The 24429-nt window shown below is 40.2% G+C and overlaps 1 protein-coding gene across 1 annotated transcript; it reads right to left on the bottom strand.

The window, feature by feature from the left end:
- Positions 1-6140: 6140 nt before the first annotated feature.
- On the bottom strand, positions 6141-23810 carry Afp (alpha fetoprotein). The gene is made up of 14 exons (XM_021162958.2): positions 23714-23810; positions 22992-23043; positions 21958-22078; positions 18516-18727; positions 17375-17507; positions 16333-16430; positions 14954-15083; positions 13040-13254; positions 10959-11091; positions 10232-10329; positions 9574-9712; positions 7914-8137; positions 6699-6831; positions 6141-6195 (listed from the first exon to the last, which is right to left on the bottom strand). The coding sequence occupies exons 1-14, from the start codon at positions 23796-23798 to the stop codon at positions 6151-6153; spliced, it is 1818 nt and encodes a 605-aa protein (XP_021018617.1). The 5' UTR covers positions 23799-23810; the 3' UTR covers positions 6141-6150.
- Positions 23811-24429: the final 619 nt, after the last annotated feature.

Genomic DNA, 24429 nt, shown 5'->3' with positions numbered 1-24429 from the left:
GTAATATGACTGGGGAAAAGAGGCACAACTTTTTATAGTATTCTTTGACCTAACATTTGTTAAAAAGTAACTTAGTTAATCTATTTCTGAAATACATAGGCTTTATTTTTTTTTTGGTCCTGGTGCAAATTTCTTGGTAATTATTAACTAGGGGAAAATTATGCTGTGTTTCACTGAGGAAAAAAAATCTGCTGAGTTGGAATAAAAAACCAAACCAGCCCAGCGAGACTCTGTCTTAGCAAAACAAAATAAAATGAGTTTGTAAATGTTCACACACACACATACACACAAATGAGTTAATAGAAAGAAAGAGAGAGAAGCGGGGGAGGGAGGGAGGGAGGGAGGGAGGGAGGGAGGAAGGAAGGAAGGAAGGAAGGAAGGAAGGAAGGAAGGAAGGAAGGAAGGAAGGAAGGAAGGAAGGAAGGAAGGAAAGATGATACAATAGCTTCTGTCCCAATGGGAACCAGAGAGAGTTGATTCCAGACCTAATGAGTGGAAATGGATGGCCTTGGTGCATGGATTTGTATCACCCCAAACACCACATTCCAATGTAATAGAGACTTTATGAAGTTTTCATTGCAGCACAACAAAGAAAGTCATAAATCAAGGATAAATCAAGGGTCTGTTTTTTTGTTTCTTTGTTGGCTTTTTTTTTTTTTTTTTTTTTAGATTTATGATGAAAACAGCAAGCAGCAGGCATGTTACAGTAAAATGTCAAAGTCTCTTTGAGGAGCCTCAGATTTCAGGGCTCTGAAATCAAGCAGATTTGCTGCTGTCTGGCTACTGCAATCTCTCTACTCTAGCAGGCTGCAGGCTATACTCTCCAGAGGCTCAGAGGTTTGAACAGTTGGTCTCTAGCTCTTAGCATCAGTGTGTGTGTGTCTGTGTGTGTGTCTGTGTGTGTGTCTGTGTCTGTGTCTGTGTGTGTGTGTCTGTGTGTGTGTCTGTGTGTGTGTGTGTGTTGTAAAGCCTCTTGAAAACGGATCATTAAGAATGTAGGCCACACTCGATACAGGGAACCTATACTTGACACTGACAACGTGGCCAAGAGCCTGAGATTAGACAGGTCATGGGCTTAGGGGAAAGCTGGAACTACTAAAGGAACATAGCAATAAAATGACCCACCCATGACATAATTCCATATCTATAGGTCAGCGCCCCCACTCAGCCTACAGCAGAGAAGCTCCTTCTTAAAGTAAGTGGGGATTATCAAAGAGATTCACAATTGGACAAGGTGTGGAGAATGAGGGACAACTTTAGAGAACTCAGTTCTAGACGTCTCCATCCCCTCAAGGGTCAGGAACTGTGTGGAGAGGAAGCAAAGTACTAAGAACCGCATCTTCCAGACACAGCAGGATTGTTGCACATATGAGAAATCACAGACTGCGGCAGTATACATAGGGCCTGCACAAGTTCAAGCATGATGGAGTCCTAACACTGAGAGGGAGAAGCAGACATGGGGTCCTACTCCTGACCAAGAAGCTATCTGCAATTGATACCCACTAGCAAGGAGAACATCACTTTTCTTCAGTGGATTCTGAGTGTATCAAGTACTACACTCCAGGGTATTCTCCATGCCCAAGACTGGTTAGCCAACACAAAACTCATGCAGTGGGTTTTTTTGTGGACTTTGCTGGTTTCATTTTGCTTTGTTGTGGCAATGGTCTTTTGCTTGTTTGTTTTGATTTTCATTTTTGTGTGTGTTTTTTTAAAGACAGGAGAAAATAAAACATAAAGTTAGATGGTTAGGAAGGCAGATGATAAGGAAAGAATTCAGAGAGGGGAAAAAAACTGATCAAAATATGTAGCATAAATTTTTTTCAATAAAATAATAAAGTCTGATTACCACTATTAAAAAAAAAAGAATATAGGCCACTAGAGAATATCTCTTGGAGGTCGTAGCTTGATCACTCTTCTGGATTTTTATGATTGATTCCTGGTCAACTTCATGCAACAAGAAGCCGTAACTGCTCCTGCCCCACAGAGTGAACCTTTGGCCATACCTTCTCCACCAGGATAAACTCTGAGCCCTTGTTACATGAGCCAAAACAAAATCTCCCTCCTGTTGCTTCTGTCGGGTGTTCTGCCCCAGAGCTGTGACTCAGATGCCCAGCCATGTGCACTCTGCACTTCAGGAGGGTTGAAGTCTGGCTTCCATATCAGACAGAGTTGCTGCTTAAGACAGACAAGAACAGAAACTGCTGTCTATAAAAGTCACATCCATAGCTCACTTCCATGCCCTGGGCTGGCCTGTGAGGCTGGGTTAAGTTGGTATTTCTATTTCTAGATCGGGTGTGGTAATACCCCACACTCTGTAGCAATTCACACAGAGGACACCAGGGTATGACCTAGAGCCAGATGCTGGAGATGACTCAGCCAGGTTGGGATTCTCTCTTTTAGTAATATAATTAGTTCAGTCTATACGGGGTAATAATTATGCAATTATAAGTCTGCAACATTTGAGTGGATTTAGTGAGTCAGAATCATTGAAGTACAGTTGATACATACTTAAACTGCACATATTTAAAGTGACAAGGATTTATGTAGAACTATCGTTACAATCAAGATGTGAAAATTTATCCAGCACCTCCAAAAGCACCCAGGGCCTTTTGTAATCTCTCACCCCAACCTCACCATTCCTTGCTCCCCCAGACAAACCATGGTCTGCATCGTATGGTTATACAATGATCTATATTCTCTATATTTTTGTATGGATGGAGTAATAGAATGTGCACTCTATTACCTTACTCTTCATTAGTAGTGCTAGAGAGTTGTAGTCATGCTATCTGACATGTCAGTTACCCTTCTTTCCTAAGTAGTCCTTCATTGGGTAAATATGAATACCCCATGGTCACCTATTGTACAATTTTGTTGCTGTCAGTTTTAAGTCATTTCAGGTGAAGCTTGAACATCTATGTGCATTTCTTTATATGAGCATAAACACCTCCGGTGGGGTGCATATCTAGGAACAGAATGTCTGTATATAGCGTTTATGTGTTTATAAGAAAGAACCAAATTGTCTCACAAATAGGTGGACCATTTTACATCCCCATAGGCAATGTGTGAATTCTAACCCTTTTGACAATTGATATAGATGGTGTTTTCATTACAACCATTCTAATAACTATGCGATTGTGTTTCATTTTACTTTTAATGAGTGATATTTGGCATATTTTGTGTTTTGTTTGTTTGGGGCTTTTGTTTGCTTATTTGGTTGGTTTTACCATTATTCTCTCTTGGTAACCCTTAGATAAGGGGGTTGGTTAGTTACTGTTTCTTTTCTATGGCAATGCTTCCTTGCTCATTGTTTGGTCTTGAGAGTTGGTCCGGTTATGAGTAAGCTCTTGTCACACATGCCTTGACTACCTTTGCTTTACAAAAGTAATGCCCGCTATCTTGGATTCATCTTTTTCATTCTGTTAGTGATGCCTTCCAGAGTTGAATAACACTTTCAATTTATTTCTTTATGGATTATACTTTAGATTTTATATTTAAGGATGTGTCTACTTCTCAAACCAAAGTATTTTCTCTGAACGTTTTGTAATTTTGGATTTCACATTATGATTCACTTTGGCTTATTATGTGTGGTACAAAGCAGAGCTCTCAGTTCTCCAGGCACTCAGAGTTCCAATTTTTTCAGAACCATTTGTTAGAAAATCTCTTCCCTTGCCTGAGGTTTACCCTGTCATGTTTCCCAAAGATCGGTTCTCCATATTTGAGCGAGTTCTTTTCTGACCACTTAACTCTGTTATGATGACCCGTTCATCTATATTTAGACAAATGTTCTATCTTTGTTTCTGTAGGTTTATAAAAATCCTTAAAATATAAAGTCATATTGGCCCTGATATTTCCTTACTTTTGAGGGGCTATTTTAGTCATGGTCCATCACTTCCATTTCTGTCTAAATTGTGCAATCAAATTGTCAATTTCTAAAATAAAATACAATAAAATAAATTCTTGGATTCTGACTGCGATTTCACTAAATCAAACTTCAAAGGATTGGTTTTTCATCTTCCAGCCTCCCGACAATGTTCTCTTTAATCATTCTTGAAACTGTTTGTTGTTTTTGTAGACAGCCTATTCATACATTTTGTAGTTCCTGCTTCTAAGTGTAACAGACGCACGCCCAGGGGCTGGCTGTGTTGCACTGGTATGCCCAGTCCTTTTGCTGGGCTTCTCTCTCCCTGGATCGGAACTGAGGAACACAGGCTCATCTCCTAGAGCCTTCCTCAATGATGGTGGCAATTTCTTCCACCAAACTGACCTCATCCGCAGCACTCTGGTTCTCTCAGAAATTTATTATTACCTCCATAAGGTCACAGCCTGGGGACACGGTGATTCTCTTTCTCACTCTCTGCCAAGGCAACTGGGAGTCAGTGACCATTGAGTGACTATTCCCAGGACATGGCCTGCCAACCAGAGAGTGCGATTCTTGTAGAATTTTCATGTATCCTATGAAAACATGGCCAGTCTATGCCTCGTTATGTTACATTTCTCACTAGTACACTTAAAGTAGGCGTATACGGAGCAGGATCAAGAGGACCAGGCAGAAGCTAACAGCGAATATCCTGAGAATGCTTTTTCCAGTCACCTAGGCATCCAACTTCTACTGTGGTAGATCCATTATGGGTGGCTTTCATCTTCTACATTGACTGCTATTCATGACTTTTAAAAGAATCTGTTTAGGCAATGCAGGGGTGGAGGTGGGGGTGGGGTGTGATCCCTAGGATACACCAGAGTCCTTGGATGAGGGATGTCCAGGAAGTCCATGAGAGGGACTCTAGCTGAGACTCCTAGCAGTGGGAGATATGGAAACTGAAGTGGACACCTCCTGTAGCCAGACAGGACTCCTAGTGGAGGAATAAGGACACTAATCCCCACCCCCAAACCTTCAACCCAAAATTTGTCCTGCCTACAAGTAGTGCAGAGACAAAGATGGAGCAGAGACTGAGGGAATGACCAAACAATGACTGGCCCAACTTGAGACCCATTCCTTGAATAATGACCAATGATACTCTTTCCTTCTTTCTTTCTTTCTTTCTTTCTTTCTTTCTTTCTTTCTTTCTTTCTTTCTTTCTTTCTTCCTTCCTTCCTTCCTTCCTTTCTTTCTTTCTTTCTTTCTTTCTTTCTTTCTTTCTTTCTTTCTTTCTTTCTTACAGACAGGAGCAAAGCAGAACTGTCCTCTGGGAGGCTCCCCCTAGCAGCTAATAAAAAAAGATGCAGAGACCCACAGCCAAAATTTAGACAGAGCTCAGGGAGTCTTGTGAAAGAGTTGGGGGAAGGAATGAGGGCCCTGAAAGGAATCGGAATTCCACAGGAAGACCAACAGGGCAACTAACATGGACCCTTGGGGGCTCCCCAGAGACTGAACTACCAACCAAAGAGCATACATGAGCTGGACCTAGGTCCCCTACACATATGTAGCAGATGTGCAGCTTGGTCTTCATGCAGGTCTCCCAACAACTGGAGTAGGGACTGTCCCTGACTCTGTTGCCTGCCTGTGCATCTTGTTCCCCTACCTGGGCTGCTTTGTCTGGCCTCTGTGAGAGAGGATGTACCCAGACATGCAGGGACATGATGTGCTAGGGTGAGTTGGTACCTGGCACAGGGACTGGGGAGAGGCTTCTCATTCTCAGAGGAGAAGTGGAATGGCATGTGGGGAGAGGGACTACAAAAAGTAGGGACTGGCAGGGACTTCGATCCAGATGTAAAGTGAATAAAAAAAAATAAATGGAAAAAGTCTTTTTTTTTTAATAAAAAAGCAGACTAGGAGAAGAGAAATAGTTGAAAATTTTTTTATTCCAAAGGTGTAGAAATCTCACATGGAAGTCTTCACCATGTGGTTAAAGTACTGTCAGTTACAGTTAAGCCAAAAGGCTCACACCAAATCATCAACACATTTTTTTGTCCACTCTTCCTTCTGCAATATAAAAAGGAAATAGTTTATATTACTAATTAAGTAGAAAGCCTTCTGATGGCATTTTCTGAAGCTTTTTAAATCTCCCCAAAAGTTTTAGTGACCTTCTTCTTTATTGCATTAAATTCATTTTAAAGACTATTGAGGATACTTCTTAGAATCATCACTACATTGATTGATAGAGAGAATCAACATTTGAGCCTGGGCTGCATTTTTTTCTTACCTGGAGATGTTTAAACGCCCAAAGCATCACGAGTTTTGGAAATCAACTTTGGACCCTGGAAGTGAAGAACATATACAGATGCTGAGATAAAGAGACAGAGGACTGTGCCAGTCAGACAGCAACTCAGACATTTCCTTATCCCCACTGTCAGTGTGCAGAGGTGTGCTCGCTCTTAAGTGAGGTCAGGAGTATTTCCTACAAATATTCTTCAAATGTCTTGATCACTTAATCAATATGCTAACTAGTGAATTCCTTTGATCCATTTCATGAAAATCAATTTACTTTATCTCAGAAACAGTCTATGTTACCATCAATTACTTATATATTTAATTATCCTATTAGGAAATAAATAAAAATTACTGGTTCTCTTAATATAGAATAAATTTTTAATTCTCTCTAGTACTTAGAAAAATATTAGTTTTTAAGCCCCATAAGATTTTTTAAAAAAAATTTAAATTGGTCATTATTTTAAGTTACGGCTGTGTAGGATAATATTTCTGTTCTTTACTGCAGGATGCACCACACCGAGACTTTGGGGAATGAGATGTTCATATGTACCTCTTCTGCAAAACAGACTTCCTGGTCCTGGGCTTTGCAGCACTTCTCCAAAAGACCCGAGAAATCTGCAGTGCAGGTCGCTAGCTGCTCCTCTGTCAGTTCAGGCTTTTGCTTCACCAGGTTAATGAGAAGCCTGTGGTTTAGAACAAAAGAAAATACAGGAGAGTCTGCCATGCAAAGCCGCACCTTCCCAGAACGTTTAGTAGAGCGTTTTCAGAACCCTAGCAGCCATCCTCAGCCGCCTCTCCTTCCTCTCCTTGCCAAGGTTAGCCCTTACACTTCTCAGCCTGAAGCACACCACCCGCTTGCCTGCCCTGGTGCAGTTTACAGAGGAATCACTATGTCAGGACTCTGTGTGCCTTTATGGAGAGGGAACTGTGCTCTCTGTCTTGATTACCTACATTATCCTTGCCTCTTGGCTCCTCTGCAGTGCAGTTAGGCATACCCACAAGCCCAGATGTCAAGATGCTGACACCCGCCAGCATCATAGCTTAACCCGAGGAGCACTGGCTGCCTGTAATACTCTCTTAGCAGTGATCGGTGATCCTGTGTTGAATTTAAAGTTGGCAAGGCCATAAGCAAGCTTGGGAAAGGAAGTACCATTCTTATTATCTCTTGAAACTCGCCTCTGCCTGGGGTGAAGAAAACTGGGAGAATGGATCTCCCAATGCAGGAAGCTCATGTACAAAGCCAGTGAGCATTTCATTTAAATTAAAATACATGGATATTTAAGAATAGTTGTTCCCCTGGCTTCACCCCATTACCATTACAGAATGTCTCCCCTCGAGAATGTGTGTTTATTTCCTTTTTTAAAAAACAACAACAACATGGTTGAGTCAGGTATAATTATACTGCTTATAGATGCAATCACTCATTTCCTATCATTAGAAATATCCTGACTCACTACAAAGATCTTTTCTAATTTTTCTAAATATATCGTCCATTTTCCTCCTACTCACAAATATATTGCAATTGTTATGACAGAGAGAATTTTTCATAACCAGAAAATTGTCTGCCTCAGTGGATTTTTTTCAAACTAACTTCCCACATAAGGCTGTGTAAAAACTGAAACAGAACTAATTTTAAAGATAGTGTTGAGTGTTTCAAGGGCAGCAATGTTCTAGTGAACCCAGAAGTTCTCAACATGTAAGGCAGGAGTCTCAGCTCCTCCCTGGATGTTGGGCTTCTCTATGCTAGAAAATAACAACATCTTACTCTTGTTTCATGGTCTGTAGGGCTTTGCCCTGAGCTTGGCACAGATCCTTGTGGAAGATGAATTTATCCTCAGAGAATGGGGGAGGGGCATAGGTTTCATCCCTCAGAAAACTGGTGATGCAGAGCCTCCTGTTGGAATACGAAGAGTTGCAGCAGTGGTTGATACCAGAGTTCACAGGGCTTGCTTCATTCCTTATACACAAATGTCCAATGAAAATGTCGGCCTGGTTAAAAAGAATGAAAAAGAAGGAAGCAGGCAGACAAAATTAGCTACCGAGGTTGGCTCACATTTCCAGAAATCTCATGCGGTGGCTCCCAAAGTCTAGGAGCTTATCACTAATGCTACGGGAAACTTTTCTATGCTGTATTGTCGCCTTAGTAACGATATGTTAAGGACTGCACTGTTTACACATTTGCTTGGGATAAAACTTAGTATGTAGTGATAGATGTTGGCAGATGTGGTGTTGTGAAAAGACCGTTAGCTATTTGAAATATGCTTCTGATTGTAGACAGACTTTCAAAAGGGAAAAACCATTTCTATCTTTAGAGTAGAAATCAATTTTTTGAGCTTGTTTTCTGTGTGTATCTGATTGAGTTTTGCTTTTGTTTAAATATCTATGTTATTTTAAATTATGTATAACTAGGGGCTGGTATGCACAGGTGAGTGTTGGGTGCCTGTGGAAGTCAGAGACATCACCTCTCTATGGAACTGGAGTGATAGGTGTTTGAGAGACATTTTCAGTGGGTGTGAAGGTCCAAACTTGGGTCCTCAACAAGAGCAGGACACACTTTTAACTGCCTAAGCCATCCCTTCAGCCCCTGCATTTGCATTTTGATACAGAGAACTCCTTTCTGAAAGCTAGAATAGGGAAAATCTACCTTTGCAACTTTTCTGTATATGCACTTATACACACACACAAAACTAGTAGAAAATAAATGTGTGTGTGTTTAAAGCTTTCATATAGATCCTTTTCATATAGATCCTCCCAATCCCCCATACTTCAAAGATAACCAAGTTATAAATACCAAGTTATAAATCTTAATGATTGTTGGGGTGCTTGTGAGCTTACAACTCTCAAGCTATGCCTGGGTGCATCCTTGGATTCCCTAATCTAAGACAAGTCACTCTACAAATTGGTACTTTTTTTAATTCTCAGATGTCAAATGCAAACAATTCAAGCTTAGTGGCAGAAGCTGCCCTCTCAGTGTGACATGAAGATTAAGGGGGTGACTATCCAGAGCATGGATCTTACTCCTGTGCTTCGCTTGGGAACAAACTACCCCAAATAGCACTATAATGATTAGACTGGTCTGCAAAATGCAGAACTCTTTAGTGTGGCTAAAATAAGATGACTAATTGTGATCTCTTAGAAGTGAATTTTTCTTTCTTTCTTTTTTTTTTCTTTTACTTTCCAATATAAGAGTGAGAATTTAGAGAATAAGAAGCAATAAGTTGGATAATATATTGGGTGTTATCCTTTGTATGTATAAAGTTTGCCTTTATATTGTTGAATAATCCCTCTGTTTGCCCCTAACCATTCGAGAAGGACAGGACGCCTGGCCAAAGGCAAACCACTGAGAGATAAGTCTCCCACACACCCTCCACCTGAACTTACTGAAGAAACCAAGGAACACCACCTCTACACAGCTCTCCACTCACCATTCCCTCGCCACAGCCGGACCATTTCTCCTCGCTGAGCTGGCAGCACGTGGAGGCAATGCTCACCATCTTCCCGGTGAGGTCGATCAGCTCTGCTGAGGTCAGCTGAGGGGCTTTCCTCGTGTAACCAATAAGGAACCTTGAAGAAACATTTTTACCTCGTCATCATGAGTGTTCACCCCTTCCTCCTTCTCTAGGACCTACTTCTGGTGTCAGAAGGCATGAGGCATGTGGCCCCACAATGAGAAGTGTTTATTCTGCCAATCACTCCATATACCCCACCCCCATCTCTCTCATGTGTCACTACGTGGGATGAAGACTGCTTTCCTCCTAACCTTAGCACTTCCTTGATTTCAACCGTGAACTATGGGTGTTGGAACCTTGACAAACCAAGAGCAGAATGGATATCTCTTCTGGAAAAATCTACAGGGTTTGGGGAACCCGAAGTCAATTTAAAAAATCAGACTTCATGGGTTGTTCTTGTTAATATTTAATGGGGGATAACCTGGGAGAAATCATGTAGTCACACTTATACTGACTTTGATCCAATTGGGAATAGAAGAAAGAGTAGCAGTGCCTGGTGCCTTGAGACTTTAAATTTATGCTTCCTTCACCTATTAATAATTTTAATTTACTGAAAACATTTTAAAAAACATACAGATTTTGTAATTTGTAGTCTCCTAAGGTCTGGTAGAGAGCACAGCTTTGCTTGGCCAGCGCCTGGCTCTCCTCGATGTGTTCCTGCAATTCTTCTTCCTAAAAATACCAACATTATTACATGCATTATTCTCTCCTCTCAGACACACAATTTTCTATATGCCAGTATCTTATTATATTATAAAACCAATCTTAGAAGCCTTTATGAAATATTGAAGATGATAATGCATGACTTTTAAGAATGAAAACAAATGAACTCTTGAGGATATAGCCACTGGACAGAAGATTTTGCCTTCCTGAAGCTGGCAAAGGTGAATAGCATCTCTATTCTATTCACCATAATGCTTTTAACTAATATTTTTCTTTCTTACATAAGCCATTGGCTGAAAGTTAGGATAACTCATTAATTTCGAGATTACTAGTTTATAATTATAACTAGCTAAGTATAACTAGCTAATTACTACTTAACTAATATTTTTAATTTTTTTTCATTATCCAGTGGGGAGCACTGCCAAAGGGCATGTGTGAGTCCCACTCCAGCTCTGTGGAGTGCACTTCTTTTACTTCTCCCTTTACATGGTACCCAAGGATCCGGCTCAGGTTCCCAGGCTCGCACAACAGGCACCTTTACCTACTGAGCCTTCTCACTCACTAGCCTACAAACTGTAGTTTCAAAGACTACTATCAATGCAGTTTACAGATTATCCCCCAATTCTAGTACCACCTACCAGATTGTCCTGACATCCAGGTAGATTTCCAGACTGGAAACACTTCTCCAATATTTCCTGGTACCTTTTAGCAACTCTTAGAATGACTGTGACAGGAAGGTTGGGGTGAATTCTTGAATATCCATGAAGAAAGCTTAAATATGTAGGAAAAAATATCATGTTGTTAGAACTAAGATAACATTACACTATTAACTCCCTAAGCATTCCTATATAGCAGTCAGAGCATACAGACATTAAAAATCAAACAGTAAGTGAAGCAGAAAAACAAACATAATTTGAATTCTGTGAACAGCAAAACTATTAAGGCAGGCTATATATAGTCCCTCAAATCACCCAGTAAAATGTCCTTTCCTGAAATCATGACATTTGCCAGAAAATACATGGAACTGGAAGTCATTAAGTGAATAAGCCAGGCTCAGACAAACTGCATGTTTTCTCTCATATACAGAACCTAGGTATAAACTTATGTATGCATGCATGCATGTGAAATTATTTTTAATTAAAGAAGAACAATACAAATACACCACTTTGTTTTGTGTCTCGCTTTGGCTTTTCAGTGGCAAGATTTCCATTCATTTATCCAACAAATATGCCTTCAGAGTGTACGGTATGCTTTAAACAGTGAAGAGCTAATGCCATGTAAGAGAAAATACCTCCCCTCCCTGAAGTATGTGTCGTAAGGAGGCAGACACAAGCTTAAATGGGTCATCTCTCTTTGATAGTGATAAATCAATGAAGAAAAATAAGAAAGATGAGGGCAGGAAAAGAGGCGACACCCAAAGACGAAGGGACACTAATTCAGCTTGTGGTCAAGAACAGCTCCTTTGACTGAGGGGTAGGGCAGCAGATGTGTGAGTAACAGAGGGGATTACAGGCTTGGTGGAAGTCCGTTCTCAGCTGAGAAAATGTCTCCTGCAAACATTCTCTCCACTGAAGGCCTGTTGCTATGAAGCCAACTGTTAGCTCTCTTATATGTGTATGCATATGTAAGTGTGGAGATCACTCTTTAAGATGAATTGTGCTCTAAGTTTGTAGGTGTGGGCAGTCGTGATTTCTACCACCAACAAAACACCAAGATGTTCCCCCTAAATCTAATCTTTGTTTTAGTTTGCCGAACTTTATTTAGCAGTACAAATGACATGTAATACCTGATTTTAGTGCAGCCAAAGAGCCACAGCTTTTGGGAATACTGGTGAGAAAATTGAGCCATTACTTTGATTGCTGCATTAGCATCAGACGCTTAGCTTAGGCAAAGCCCTTGGAAACTATTAGGCATGATGTCCTAAGAGCTGCACCAATCTGTCTTCTAATAGAGTGCATAGAGACATCCAAGAAAGGGGAAGGTATTAACTTGACTGTCGGCTTCCCTTAAAGGCCAACAGAATGAATACATGCCTGTTGACTATAGTACGGAAAACTACCATTGTACAAATGTCTCTAACCAGGTTTTCATTTCTTAAAAATTCTATCAAGCAGTCTGTTTCAGTGAAAGAACGGTTATCTGGCACTATCTATTGAGTTATATTTAGGGGAATGTTTATTTTTTCTGAAGTGTGTATTACAAGTCATTATATTCATGAGCTTGAGCACTTCTTATTTTTAAATTTAATTTTATTTATCTATTACTTCTAGAGGGGGCATGTTTGCCACAGCATGCACGTTTTGTCAAGGACCACTTTTAGAAACTGGCTCCATCACTCCACATCAGTTTCCTTGAGTTGAACTCAGGTAGTCAGGTTTGTGTGGTGTTTACTGAGCCAACTTGGCAGCCTATGCCCTCCTTATTACAAAAATATACAAATTATCTTTGAAAGTTCGTGGTGATTTTCATATGAGATATTGAAACAGAATGGCATAAAACAAAATATAGATTCATAAGCCAGCCAATTAATAGTGGTAATTGTGGGAACTTCATCACGTTACAGTAGATCTCATTCCTAGCTTCAAGTTCTATGCTTACATCTCCTGGGTGTCACGGCATCTAGACAGCCAGCCTCAGTTGAGCTAAAATAACTTTAGCCCCCACCCCAGTCACATCATGGTCTTTATCATTGCAAATATACATTTACAGGGCATGTTACCTTGCCATGAACATGATTTTTTCCTCTGAAGAAAATTGAGTAAAATTTCTGTCTCCCAAAAACTGGCTTGGATTTAGAGATAAGCCTTCAGGTTTGACGCCATTCTCTGCATGAATTATGCAGAAGCCGAGTTGGATCGTGGGTAATTTGCAGCACTCTGCTGTTTTGCTTGACAGAATATTTTGTTGAGAACATATATGTGTCATGACATTTTCCTGCAATGGGTAAAGTAAATAATATAATATAAATAATATAATATAATACAATATAATAATATGTAATATAAATCTCAAAGGTTTATCCTTTAAGGTAGGAACTTAGAGCCCGGAAAGGAAGTGGGAGAAGAAATCAATGGCGAGATGAAAAGGAAGATCAGGATCAATGAGATATCTCTCCTCATCACTCCTCTTTTTTTTTTTAACCTATCTTTCCCTTTTTATTTTGCTCATCTTTGCTCTTCCTCATTGCTTTCCGACTTGTTCGAGTCCTCTTCGCACAGCTTTCATCTAAGTCCTGCCTTCTATTTTAGTAAACATCTTCAAGATGAGAGGGAAGTGTGTTGTTTAAACCAGACAGCAGCTTTTTACTGTTATTGAAATGTTCCAATGTGCAATATTCACCTCTGACATTCATTCTAACCTTGCTAGCTTTCCCTTTCATCTTGATCAGAAGGATCTGCAGTGACCCACTCTGCCCGCCAGAGGGCACTCTAGAAGACGAACTGGCTGTGCAAAATCCTGTACACCACATTGTCTCTGCTCAGGGATGTGCTTTCTTACAGTGACCCTTGAAAGCTATTACTCAGTTGTTAAAGCCTTCCTGGAAAGCACTGAAATTATTTTTCCACTCTCAATGAAAAAATAGCGACAAGCTCCGAAAGTTAAAAGCTAATTTTTTTCTAACTAGAAAAATAAAATCAATAAAATTGTCAATTACAAACCAAGAAAGCTGACCTCAAAGAAAAACAAAATAGTTTTTGCCAATACTCCTAAGGGGCTGATGAATTCCTAATGTGCCTGAGGGAAAAAGTAATCAAGTCCATGCTTCAGGATTCACCACTGCTCATGACAGAGGTGCCATCGGTCCTGGAAGATCCAGTCTGCCCCCTGGGAGCCCGGTCACTTGCTGACTTCCCTGACAACCTCTACAAAGAACAAATGGCACTGAGTATGTTGAAGTGAGTCTTTTTTGTCCCTTTTTCCAACATCATTTGAGCCTTTAACAACAGAGATAAAAAAAAAAAAAAAAAAAAAAAAAAAAAAAGCAGTCCTTGGTGTCACAGGGATGAAATGGGGAGTAATTTGGTATATACAGACCTCTCATTCAATATCTAGAAAGCTCAGAGTTAACCCAAATTAGCCACGTCATCTATATCACCAGTTCTTATATAATCTGCTAAATAAAGGGATTTAATTATTTTAGATCCCTTTATTCATTCCTCTGCCTTACAATAAATGGACATTTTCTCTCTTGTAACAGTTTCTTGATTATTTTTACTTATACATCTGTCATTAAACTATGTCAGAACCCTTCAATGTGCCACATATTGCCCTGTAGAGACAATGGTAAACCAAAGACAGTCTATAACTTCAAGAAGGCCAATTGTTTTATCTCTCCAGTTAAACTATACATTCTTTGATGTCAGTTTATAAGTTTTCCTGACAAGTGGCACTCACTGTAAACCAGCAGTTAGCTAGCTCATGGGAGAGATTCACTGTCTTTCAGTCAAATAAGAACTGAATGTCTCGCAGTCTCATGAAAGTGATCAGATATTGCTAATGCCTGAGACTCCAAAGCAATCATGACGTAGCTTAAATTTTACTCTTCGAAAGTCTGTAAGTTCACTGCACCCCAGCCAAGCCAGGCATAGTGAAACATTCATTGAGACAAAACGGGAGAGGGGGAGACTCCTACCCCATCATGCAGACACTCCAGCGAGTTTCCTACGCAGCACTCCTTATGGATGTGAGCCACATCCAGGGCCAGCTTCCGAATCTCAGTAAAATTTGCTTCAGGGAACTTTTGACTTAGCTTAATAATGGTTCTGGAAGAGGATCATTTAAAAAAAATTATCTTGTTTATCAGGATGAAATCACATTGTCTGTAGAGTATCTGGGGAGTTACCTCCAGCGGGAAAGAACAGAGATGTGTTCTTTTAAAAGAAAAGGAAACACATCTTAGGTCTCATCAGCTTCCGCTCCACCAGGCACAAGCTCTGTAGATTGGGGGGCTGGGTCCTCAAATAATTTGGAAGTCATTTGTAGCTTCCTGAAGACTTTCTAGGAACTCAAGCTAAATGTTGCCCTTGCTTGTTCAGCCCTGACCCTGAGCATTTGGGATCTTTGTTGCAGACACAGAAGCACTCGGCTACAATTCCAGCAAACCAGAAGTGGAGGCAGGAGAATCAGGAGCTCAAGTCCAGCCTGAACTACCAGATTCTGCTTCAAGGCATCAGACCACAGCAGAAGGAAGTATAAAATAAAGCTGCCAGAATTCATGGGAAGAGGTGCCTGTGCAAAGACCCTGCTTCCTTGAATAAAGGATTGAGTTTTTGCTACTGATAGCTTGGGAATCACTGTGGCATGTGTGGCTTTTCTTGCTGATAGATACATTATGTCATTGCAGTCATTGTGTCCTCTCATTTCTATTTTACTATTAAGATAAAATTTTAAAGTGCCATATGAATTGATGACTAAGTTTCTAGTAGAATTGGGAGGTAATTGTAGAGTAAGTCTGACCTCTTCTAGGAGAAAGGTGAAGCCAGTCTTTGGAAGAAACTACAGGGCAGAAATGTGCATTGGATCTTGGCTGTGCACAATACCTAGGCTTCAAGGCACTAAGGACCTCTGTCCACCTGTCACTGGCTTCTAAAATTGTTGCCTCAAGGGAATATTTTACCGAGAAACAACAATTGACAAAATGGGGTTGATTGGGAAGCCTGGTTAACAAGAAGGATTTCTTGTTACGCTACAAGTCGGAAGCGCCTCTCCATAAAGGTTGATCTACTTTGAAGAAGAGCTGGGGAAATATGGTCTAATGGGGTGGTATAACTTGAGTGTGGACAGAAACTGAAGTGTCTAGAACAAACAATAAAAACTTAAAAACTCTTCCTTGAATACCATGCCAGTGAGGCTTTTCATAAATAGCAGATGGCAAACTGATCTGCTAGTTCTGTTCTGATCCTTAGATCTCATGATTCTAATCAGAGTCTACCTCCCAAAGGAGGCTTTACTCTGGAGGAGTGACAATGACATTGAGCACATCAGATTGCCTCCTTAGAAGCTTATACTTACATAGCCTGGAGGTTTCGGGAGCCAAATTTTCTTAACAATGAACATACATGCTCATTTAACATGCTTCCTTCTCTTAATTCCTTTGCAATCGATGCTCTCTAGATGCAGAAGAAGTGAGGTGTTTAGAAAACCCTTCATTCTCTCTTCAGATCTAAGAACTAGAAATGCTCAGTACAGATGACACAGGAAAGTATAAAATAGCTTCTACTAAACTTAGAACTCAGGACGTTTAGGCATGTTATTCTATTTTCATGACTTTTAGATTAATTTTTATGTATGCATGCCTGAGATCTCTTTAAAAGTCTTTAAACCAATACATCATCATTTTGATACTGGGATCACATGGACAGCTGCACCTGTCCAGTCTCCAGGTGGGGTAAAGCCTGTTGGCTCCTGCTCTGTTAAAAAGAAAGGAAAAGACAAGTAAAAGAAAAAGAATTGCACTACAGTCATGATTCTTAGGAGTTTGGGCCCAGTTGGGGCTATATAACAAGAGCCTGCCTCAAAAGGCAACATAAAATCAGCAAACAAAAGCCAGAAGCATGGAATATGCTCCATTTTGTGGACACATTAGCATCCCCACCAATTTCCAGCTTCCTTGGCTCAGGTTGAACTTGTAGTATGTTCTCCACGTGTCAATTACCCAAAGACTGGTTACTCTGTATCAACATTGTTTTCTGCTCTAAAGGAGAGAGAGGCAATCCTATCACTCTAACCTGCTTATCTCAGCTACTAAATTTCCTCCTCTGAGTACATACATTGCTGTTACCTCTGCTCTCTTTAAAGATACAGTAAATGCTGATCCAAATACATTTTTACTTCAGCCTAAAGTTGTACCTTACTATTATGGAGTATTGTTTCTAACTATAAGTAGAAAATGAAATTTCATAGATAATTGAAAAGATCAAGTAAAAAGGACTTTCATCTAGGATGAGAAAAAAGATGGTATTCTCCACAGGAGGCACATTGCTGCCTTTAATTCTGCTTTTCCGAGCCATGGCTAAACCCTATTTAGCTTCAGATAGCTTCACAAAGATACCACCTTTGTCTGGAAGCACTCCTCCATGTTGTCAGCTTTGCAGCATGCCGGAACGATCTTGTCATACTGAGCAGCCAAGGACAGAATGGCTGGGGCATACATGAAGGGGTTCCTCCTTGACACTTCATAGATGAAGCTGTGGAATGGACAATGCTTGGAGATTTGCAAACATGTAACAGGTGAAGGAACTGCCACCTCCCTGAACTGAGCTCTGGAATTTATTTAATGATCAGGGTAACCAACTGCAAAGGCAACAGGGTCCAGTGGACTTTTTCTCTACTGTGCTGTTATGGGGAAATGTGCAGGCTTGTTTCAAAAGTCGTCAAAAAGTTCCTACACGTCAGCCTCAGGAGAAAAGTAGAGATCCAATATGTTGATCCAGAGTCTTTTATGAAAACAAACAATGATGCTATAATTGCTACTGAGATGTCCTTTTCAATAAGCCTGCTCAGACATATCTGGGGAATCAGCCAGGCTAGCTTCTAAGTAAGACAGCTCGAATCTCTATCAGTGAAGAGTGGAATGATCACCCTAGGGTGTCCTCTCTGTCTCTGTCTCTCAGTATGTCGATCAGTATAGCCAGATAGACATATAAATATATGTTGTATGTATGCATGTATGTATATGCCTGTCCTCTTGGCACCTGTAAGGTAGAGACAGAAGGATAAAATGCTCAAACCCACCCTTAATACACACTTAGTTCAAGGTCAACCTGGTTTTCCTAAGACCCTGTTTTAAAAATAAAATGAAATATTTTAAAGGAGAAAGGAAGGATAGAGGGTGACATCAAAGCCTGTGAGCATTTGTGACAAGCACATTTATCCCAGAATCTGACTACATGGTCTTAATTATCAGCTTTATGGGTGTACATGAACACTTGGCTCTCAGAAGTCATTTTTTGCAATCCTGATGCACTTTTGTGCAAAGCAAAAATCAAAACATTAAAGGTGAGAAAGAGCTATGTTTCCGGAGGCTGATGGATCAGAGGCTGAGTCTGCATGTGGTCTGTTCTGCATCTCACAGTGTGTGTCTAACCTGTACAGACCTCAGCAGACATACTCTGGCTACATTTCCTACTTGTACACACTTTGGAGTACACATGTGGACTACAAGAAACACTGGCTGCCCACTGGATGGTCCTTACCTGCTCATGAACCCTGCACTGTTTTCTTCATGTGCTTTGCAACTCTCAGCAGGTTCTGGAAACTTGAAAGGTGGGACAGAGGCCAGAGCAGTCTTCTTGCGTGCCAGCAGACACTGATGTCTTTCCACCCCACTTTGGCTGCAGCAGCCTGAGAGTCCATACTTGTTAGAGAGTTCCGTCTCATGGCAAATTTCATCCAGAAACACAGATAGCTGAGAAAAGAAAATCTTTTATTGTTAATGAAAGGCGACTATCTAACTCCACGGGAACTAGTGTGTAAAGTTTTCTAATGTCCAAAATGAGACCAGTAAATTAAGACAGATCCCCATACGCGTTCAATATATTTCCTCTCGGTCTGATGTGAGGACTTTCTTTGGTAGCTTTTAGGGTGAAGGGCTTTAAACTTATATCTGTTGGGTAGCACACATTCTGTGTGAGAGATATAATTATTTTAAAAGTGAAAGGGGTTAGCAGTGGTTTATCTTTCCTATCCTGTTTTAGGTTAAGTGAATTTCACACTTTTATTTCATGAAAAGTTTGGCCCCAAGATAACAGAAATTTTCCTCTTTTTATATAATCATTGTTTTATAGATACACATTCCTTTTGGCCTTCTAACAACATGACAATAGTAAAAAAAAATGGATACTATTTTTAGTTAAAAATAAGAGGAACTTCAAATATAGAACCACCCTTCATTAGTCATAATTACCGATTTAGCTACAGTATTTTAAAATGCTTTCTTCCTTAGCACCTAAATTCACTGAGATTTGGACAGGACCAGTATTTTGAAGGACGTCACCCACCTTAGGAATAGCTTTATTTAACTATTACAATTGCTAATACTTTAAAAATCTCGACAGTCTTACTTAAGACTCCTTCTCTATATTCATTTTTGGTTTGTGGTATTCTCTAAGAGGATGAGATAGTGTCTCTTCCTGATGAAGTCACAGCTAACCTGAAACTAACTATGGAAACTAGACTGGCCCCAAACTCGGATCCTCTTACCTCAGCCTCCCAAGCCCTGACACCATAGAGGGGCACCGCCATGTTTGTTTCAGTCAACCTTTTGTTTGTTTGTTTGTTTTATTACCTTTTTTTTAATTAGGTATTTTCTTCATTTACACTTCAAATGCTATCCCAAAAGTTCCCCCATACCCTCCCCCCGACTCCCCTACTCACCCACTCCCACTTCTTGGCCCTGGTGTTCCCCTGTACTGAGGCATGTAAAGTTTGCGAGACCAAGGGGCCTCTCTTCCCAATGATGGCTGACTAGGCCATCTTCTGGCTACATAATCAGTCAACCTTTTTATAGAAATCTTTTGAATTTGTAGTGACGAGCCACCCCATTTGCAACATTACCCTGAACACTAACTGAATACGAAAGGCTCAATAAGAAGTGCTTTGGGCATAATTTATCCACGCCTTTTTAACTGACTAACAAAGAGTGACTGAAACTAACATACAAACCGGAGACTCTTATTAACTCATGAATTCGAGAGCCGGAAGATTCTGAGGTTGCCTTCTTTCTGGCAAGATTTCATAATTCCAGAAGGGCATGTGCAAACCGCTAGGGGGAGAAAAGTCATGTGATGTCATCTATGGGGTTACCCCCGCTGTAAACCCTGTGAGCTACAGTCAGCCTGGCTAAGGTATAGCCATCTATACAACAGTGACATAGATTCCTGAGAATGACAAACAGTACTCTCTGACAGGGTGGCACTCAGGCCTGGCACTGCAAGCTGGGCCAAGAACCTATGGCTGAGTATGGTATAGCCCCTAAGAGCGAACCTATTTCTATTTGTTTTAATGAATGGGCATAATACCAGATTGCCTTCTAAACACAGAGCAGCAGAACTTTGTGCAGCCCGCAGTCTTCATCCCAGGAGGCTCTATTTGCAGGGGATGGTGATGAATACAGAGATTCACAACTGGCCAAAATACAGAGGATAAGTAGCCGTGATGCACTCAGCCCCAAATGGGACATCTACAGAAAGGAGAGGCTCTCTCCCCTCAAGAATCAGGGTCCATCGGAGAAGGGGGAAAAGATTTTAAGGGCCAGAGACTCAAGGAAGACTGAAGCAAAAGCTTTTCATACATAACAAGGCAATTGTACACATGGAATATCAATGGCTGTAGTTGTCGGCACAAGACCTTCATAAAATCAAGCTAGTCAAAGCTCTTGTGTGGATGGAGAGGGGCTCACAAACCCCGGGTCCTTGCCGAGGAGCGACTAGCAGTTGCTGGCTGATGGAAGGTAAAGAGTGGCTTTCTTTAGGGTGGGGCCCTTGGCATATGCACCGTTGGAAGGCCCATGCTCTGGTGTATGTATTCCATACTTAAATCCTTCCAACAAGTATAAAGCTCATTTCCATACACAAGTAAACTACAGAATCGTAGCTATTTTGTATTGAGCTTCTATACCAGGGCAGCTGGGTGCATAAACGTGCTTGTTTTTCTCAAGTTCTGACTTACTTGGATATCAGACACTGATGCTCCTGTCTGGGTGCGTGCTATATCCAGCAACTCGAATAACCTGCTGCAGGCCTCACACCCACCGTGCTGTTTTGAACAGTGTGAGCACCTTGCTAAGGACCTAATTCTGGAGCCAGAAGACTTCATTTAATCCTCAGGTCTACCAAACTATAGCTCTCCAAAGGAGTGATTTCCCTGTTCCTAAGTTTCCTCCACAAGAAAATTGTCCTCAACTTTCCATCATAGAGATTTAATTAATCAGTCAATTAATTAAATTATTATTGTATAATGTGATATAACATTATATAAAATTATAACTATATGACAAATATGGATTGTTCATATATAATATGTAATCTATAATATACAATATAATATGTACTATGTCTCCATATATAATATAACATAGTATGTAACCTGTAACATATGTATAAAATATAAATATTATAATAAAATTTAATAAATTAACATTTATAAATAAGATAGGGATTCTGATGATATGCTGCAGCCAATTTCTTAGTTGACTGGACAAATTTTCTGCGGGCATCACCTTCCATGCAGCATTTTGATTATCAATGTGTTTGCAGTAATCCCTAGAATGCCGTCAGCCACACTGTCTGCATAAGAGGCAATATACTGCCATTCACCATCAGCATAACTCCGTGACAGCTCTGAGTGGATCTAATGTCACTCCATAATTGCAGGTATGGAAGCTCAAAGAAGAGAATGTGTTTGTGGTCACTCAGATAACGTTACTCTGGAACCTTAGCTATGAGTCTCGTATTAATCTCAGCTCCTTTAAGCAGCCACTTGCTCTGCTTCAACAGTGCTGTTTGGCGGGATTCCAGAACTTATCGAACCCTACTTCCAGAAAACAGTTTTCAGATAACTAAACCCACAACTTCCTGACATCTTCTGCAGCCTAAATTTTGGTTAAGTGTCAACGTGGCTTTCTCTCTAATAACTCACCTGGTTTTCTAAACACCCGTTGACAGAGCTTTTCTTCATGGCTGCCAACACATCGCTAGTCATTTTGTTCACTTCCTCCTCGGTGGCTTCCGGAACAAACTGGGTAAAGGTGATGGTAGCTCTGCAAGGAGACCACATGCAGAGGCTTGAGGCTGAGACCCAGTCATGCGTGCCTTTCAAGTACAGCTTCGTCTGCTGGTGGCTTTCTGCTCTGATCTGTTTAGAAGGAGCCCTTTGCTAAAGATCTACGGGAAACTGGGTTCGAGTCACTCAGAGGGAAATGCTAGCCTTCTTTCTGTCATTTTCACCCATAAATACAGGTGCAAGTCTTAAAAGTCAAAATAAATAGATTTTCCCCAAATATACTTCCTCCTTTTGGGATCACTGCTCACTGAGCATCTATACCTGGGAAGGCCTACATTCTTTACACTATTTTTCTTACTTAACTTAAGCAAAGATGAAGCTCACTGGACCTTCAGTTATATTTGCTCCCTGCTTGACTGAGCCCCAATCCTAGATTTCACTAGTGTCAGATTGACTCAAAGTGATCCGTGTCCAGCTTTCTACATGCAGACATTACCAGTGACACACGTTTAAATTCCTTACTATAAATTTCAAAGAAGTAGAACAGAGACAATATTTAAAGGAATAAAATATTCTCCACAAATAACAAAAATAAAAATATTTTACTTCCTATGACTTGATATTAAAAAGTTTACAAAATAGAGGATGTTGCAATATCTTCCTATTGGTTCTGACAAGACAAGTTGCTAAGCCCATACAAAGCTGCAGAGAAATTAATCTTCAGTTTTGAAAATCTGATTTGGCTTGCTTTCTGGAATTCCAGTCAATGTAAAGGCTAAGATCTAAAGCACTGACCGAACTTAAACATTTTGCTTATCAGTGTGATATTCAGCATAAGCAAAGCCTTAAAACTGCCCAATTTGCTCCTGTAATTTAAAACCTCACATTCGGTTCCCTAGAGTTATCTCTGCATGCCATTTCTGCAGCACATTTATGGAAGCAACACTTACATGCTAAGCACATTCTTCTCTGTCACGCACTGGGAGGAATCTAAAGTGGAAGCTGAAAAGGAAAACAGACTTTGACAAGCGAGGATTTCAACGGGGAAAGCAATCGTTGTTGAATTTAAACCCAAGCCATAAAGTTTAGAACTGCCAAGTTGTTGGGAACCACCTGTCCAGACATCTTAATTTTACACTTGGGGAAACTGGAAAATTAAGGAACAAAGTTAACCAGAATGATCAGTTGCAGACTTAGCACTAATACTCATCTTTCAGGTTCCCTTACCATTTGGCTCCCTCATAGTATAATATTCAAAATGGCTTAATTTAGTAGCTTTGGACATAATTATGCTACAGTTGTCCTGTTCACATTAAGGCTTTCCAGAGAGTCGAACAATTGGCACTTTTAAAAAGATTGAGAGTAAAAATGTTATTTCTGTCAACCCGAAGGAACTAGACATGAGGCCCTACTAAATAATTACTATCAAAAAAAAAAAAATTGAGCATGGAACACATCCAAAATTGATTGTGTTGAACACTGCTGTTATTTTATAAGCCTCTTACATAAAATTACATTTGTCCTTCATCTAAATCTATCTACCACTTAGATCCATACCTGGTCTTCAATAGTATATAGAATGCCTAAGTCAAGATACCTGGAGAGGCAAATGTGGGTATTTTTAAGAATATTTTTTATAGGAAAATAGCTCCCAAGTCAGAAAGCATCTTACCTATCCCAAACTCATTTTTGTGCAGTGCTTTGGCTCCAGCAAAAAGTAGCAGGAGGATGAGGGAAGCGGGTATGCTCCACTTCATGGCTGCTGGTTCCTTCACTGCAGGCAGTGCTGGAAGTGGGATGCTGTGAGCAGTCCTGCTGAAGTTCTTTTATACCCTGTTTAAGTGATGCCTGTTAACTAGTAACCTTCGGTGAGCAAACATATTACTCTATTTCCTTACGTTGAAGTTAGGCAATTTGCCAATAATTAACAGTGCAGGGGTCACTTGTATCCTATGTTCAAGGACAAAGACCACTTCAGAGTGGAAAAAAAAAATCTCGCAAGTTCTGCAAATGTTCTTCACCATCTAAACTGTTCAAATAGATCATTTCCCCTGAAATATAATTCATTCATCTCAACATAAGACATAGATATAGCCATAAAGAAAAGGTAGCAGACTTACTATGTAACTCCAAATACATTAATTCTTTTTGAAAGAAATAATAAAATGCATACCATATGCTAGGCACTGAACAAACTGTTTCAGTAATTCAGGCTACTCATTAGTGGATATATTTCTTGATTATCCAGTTATTATTTCGCTCAAAACCATTGGTCAAGTATATTTTTATTTTCTTTAGTGTATCGTATATGGTTTAACATAGAAAACTTACAGCACAAAACCTGATGAACCAGCTCCCATTCTAATTTTATGTGCCAAAGAATAATTC

The sequence above is a fragment of the Mus caroli genome, unplaced genomic scaffold (genome assembly GCF_978045245.1).
Source record: "Mus caroli unplaced genomic scaffold, Mus_caroli_1 scaffold_4, whole genome shotgun sequence".
NCBI lineage: Eukaryota > Metazoa > Chordata > Mammalia > Rodentia > Muridae > Mus > Mus caroli.
Note: the sequence above shows the minus strand (reverse complement) of the source record. Positions and strands in the feature narration are given on the sequence as shown.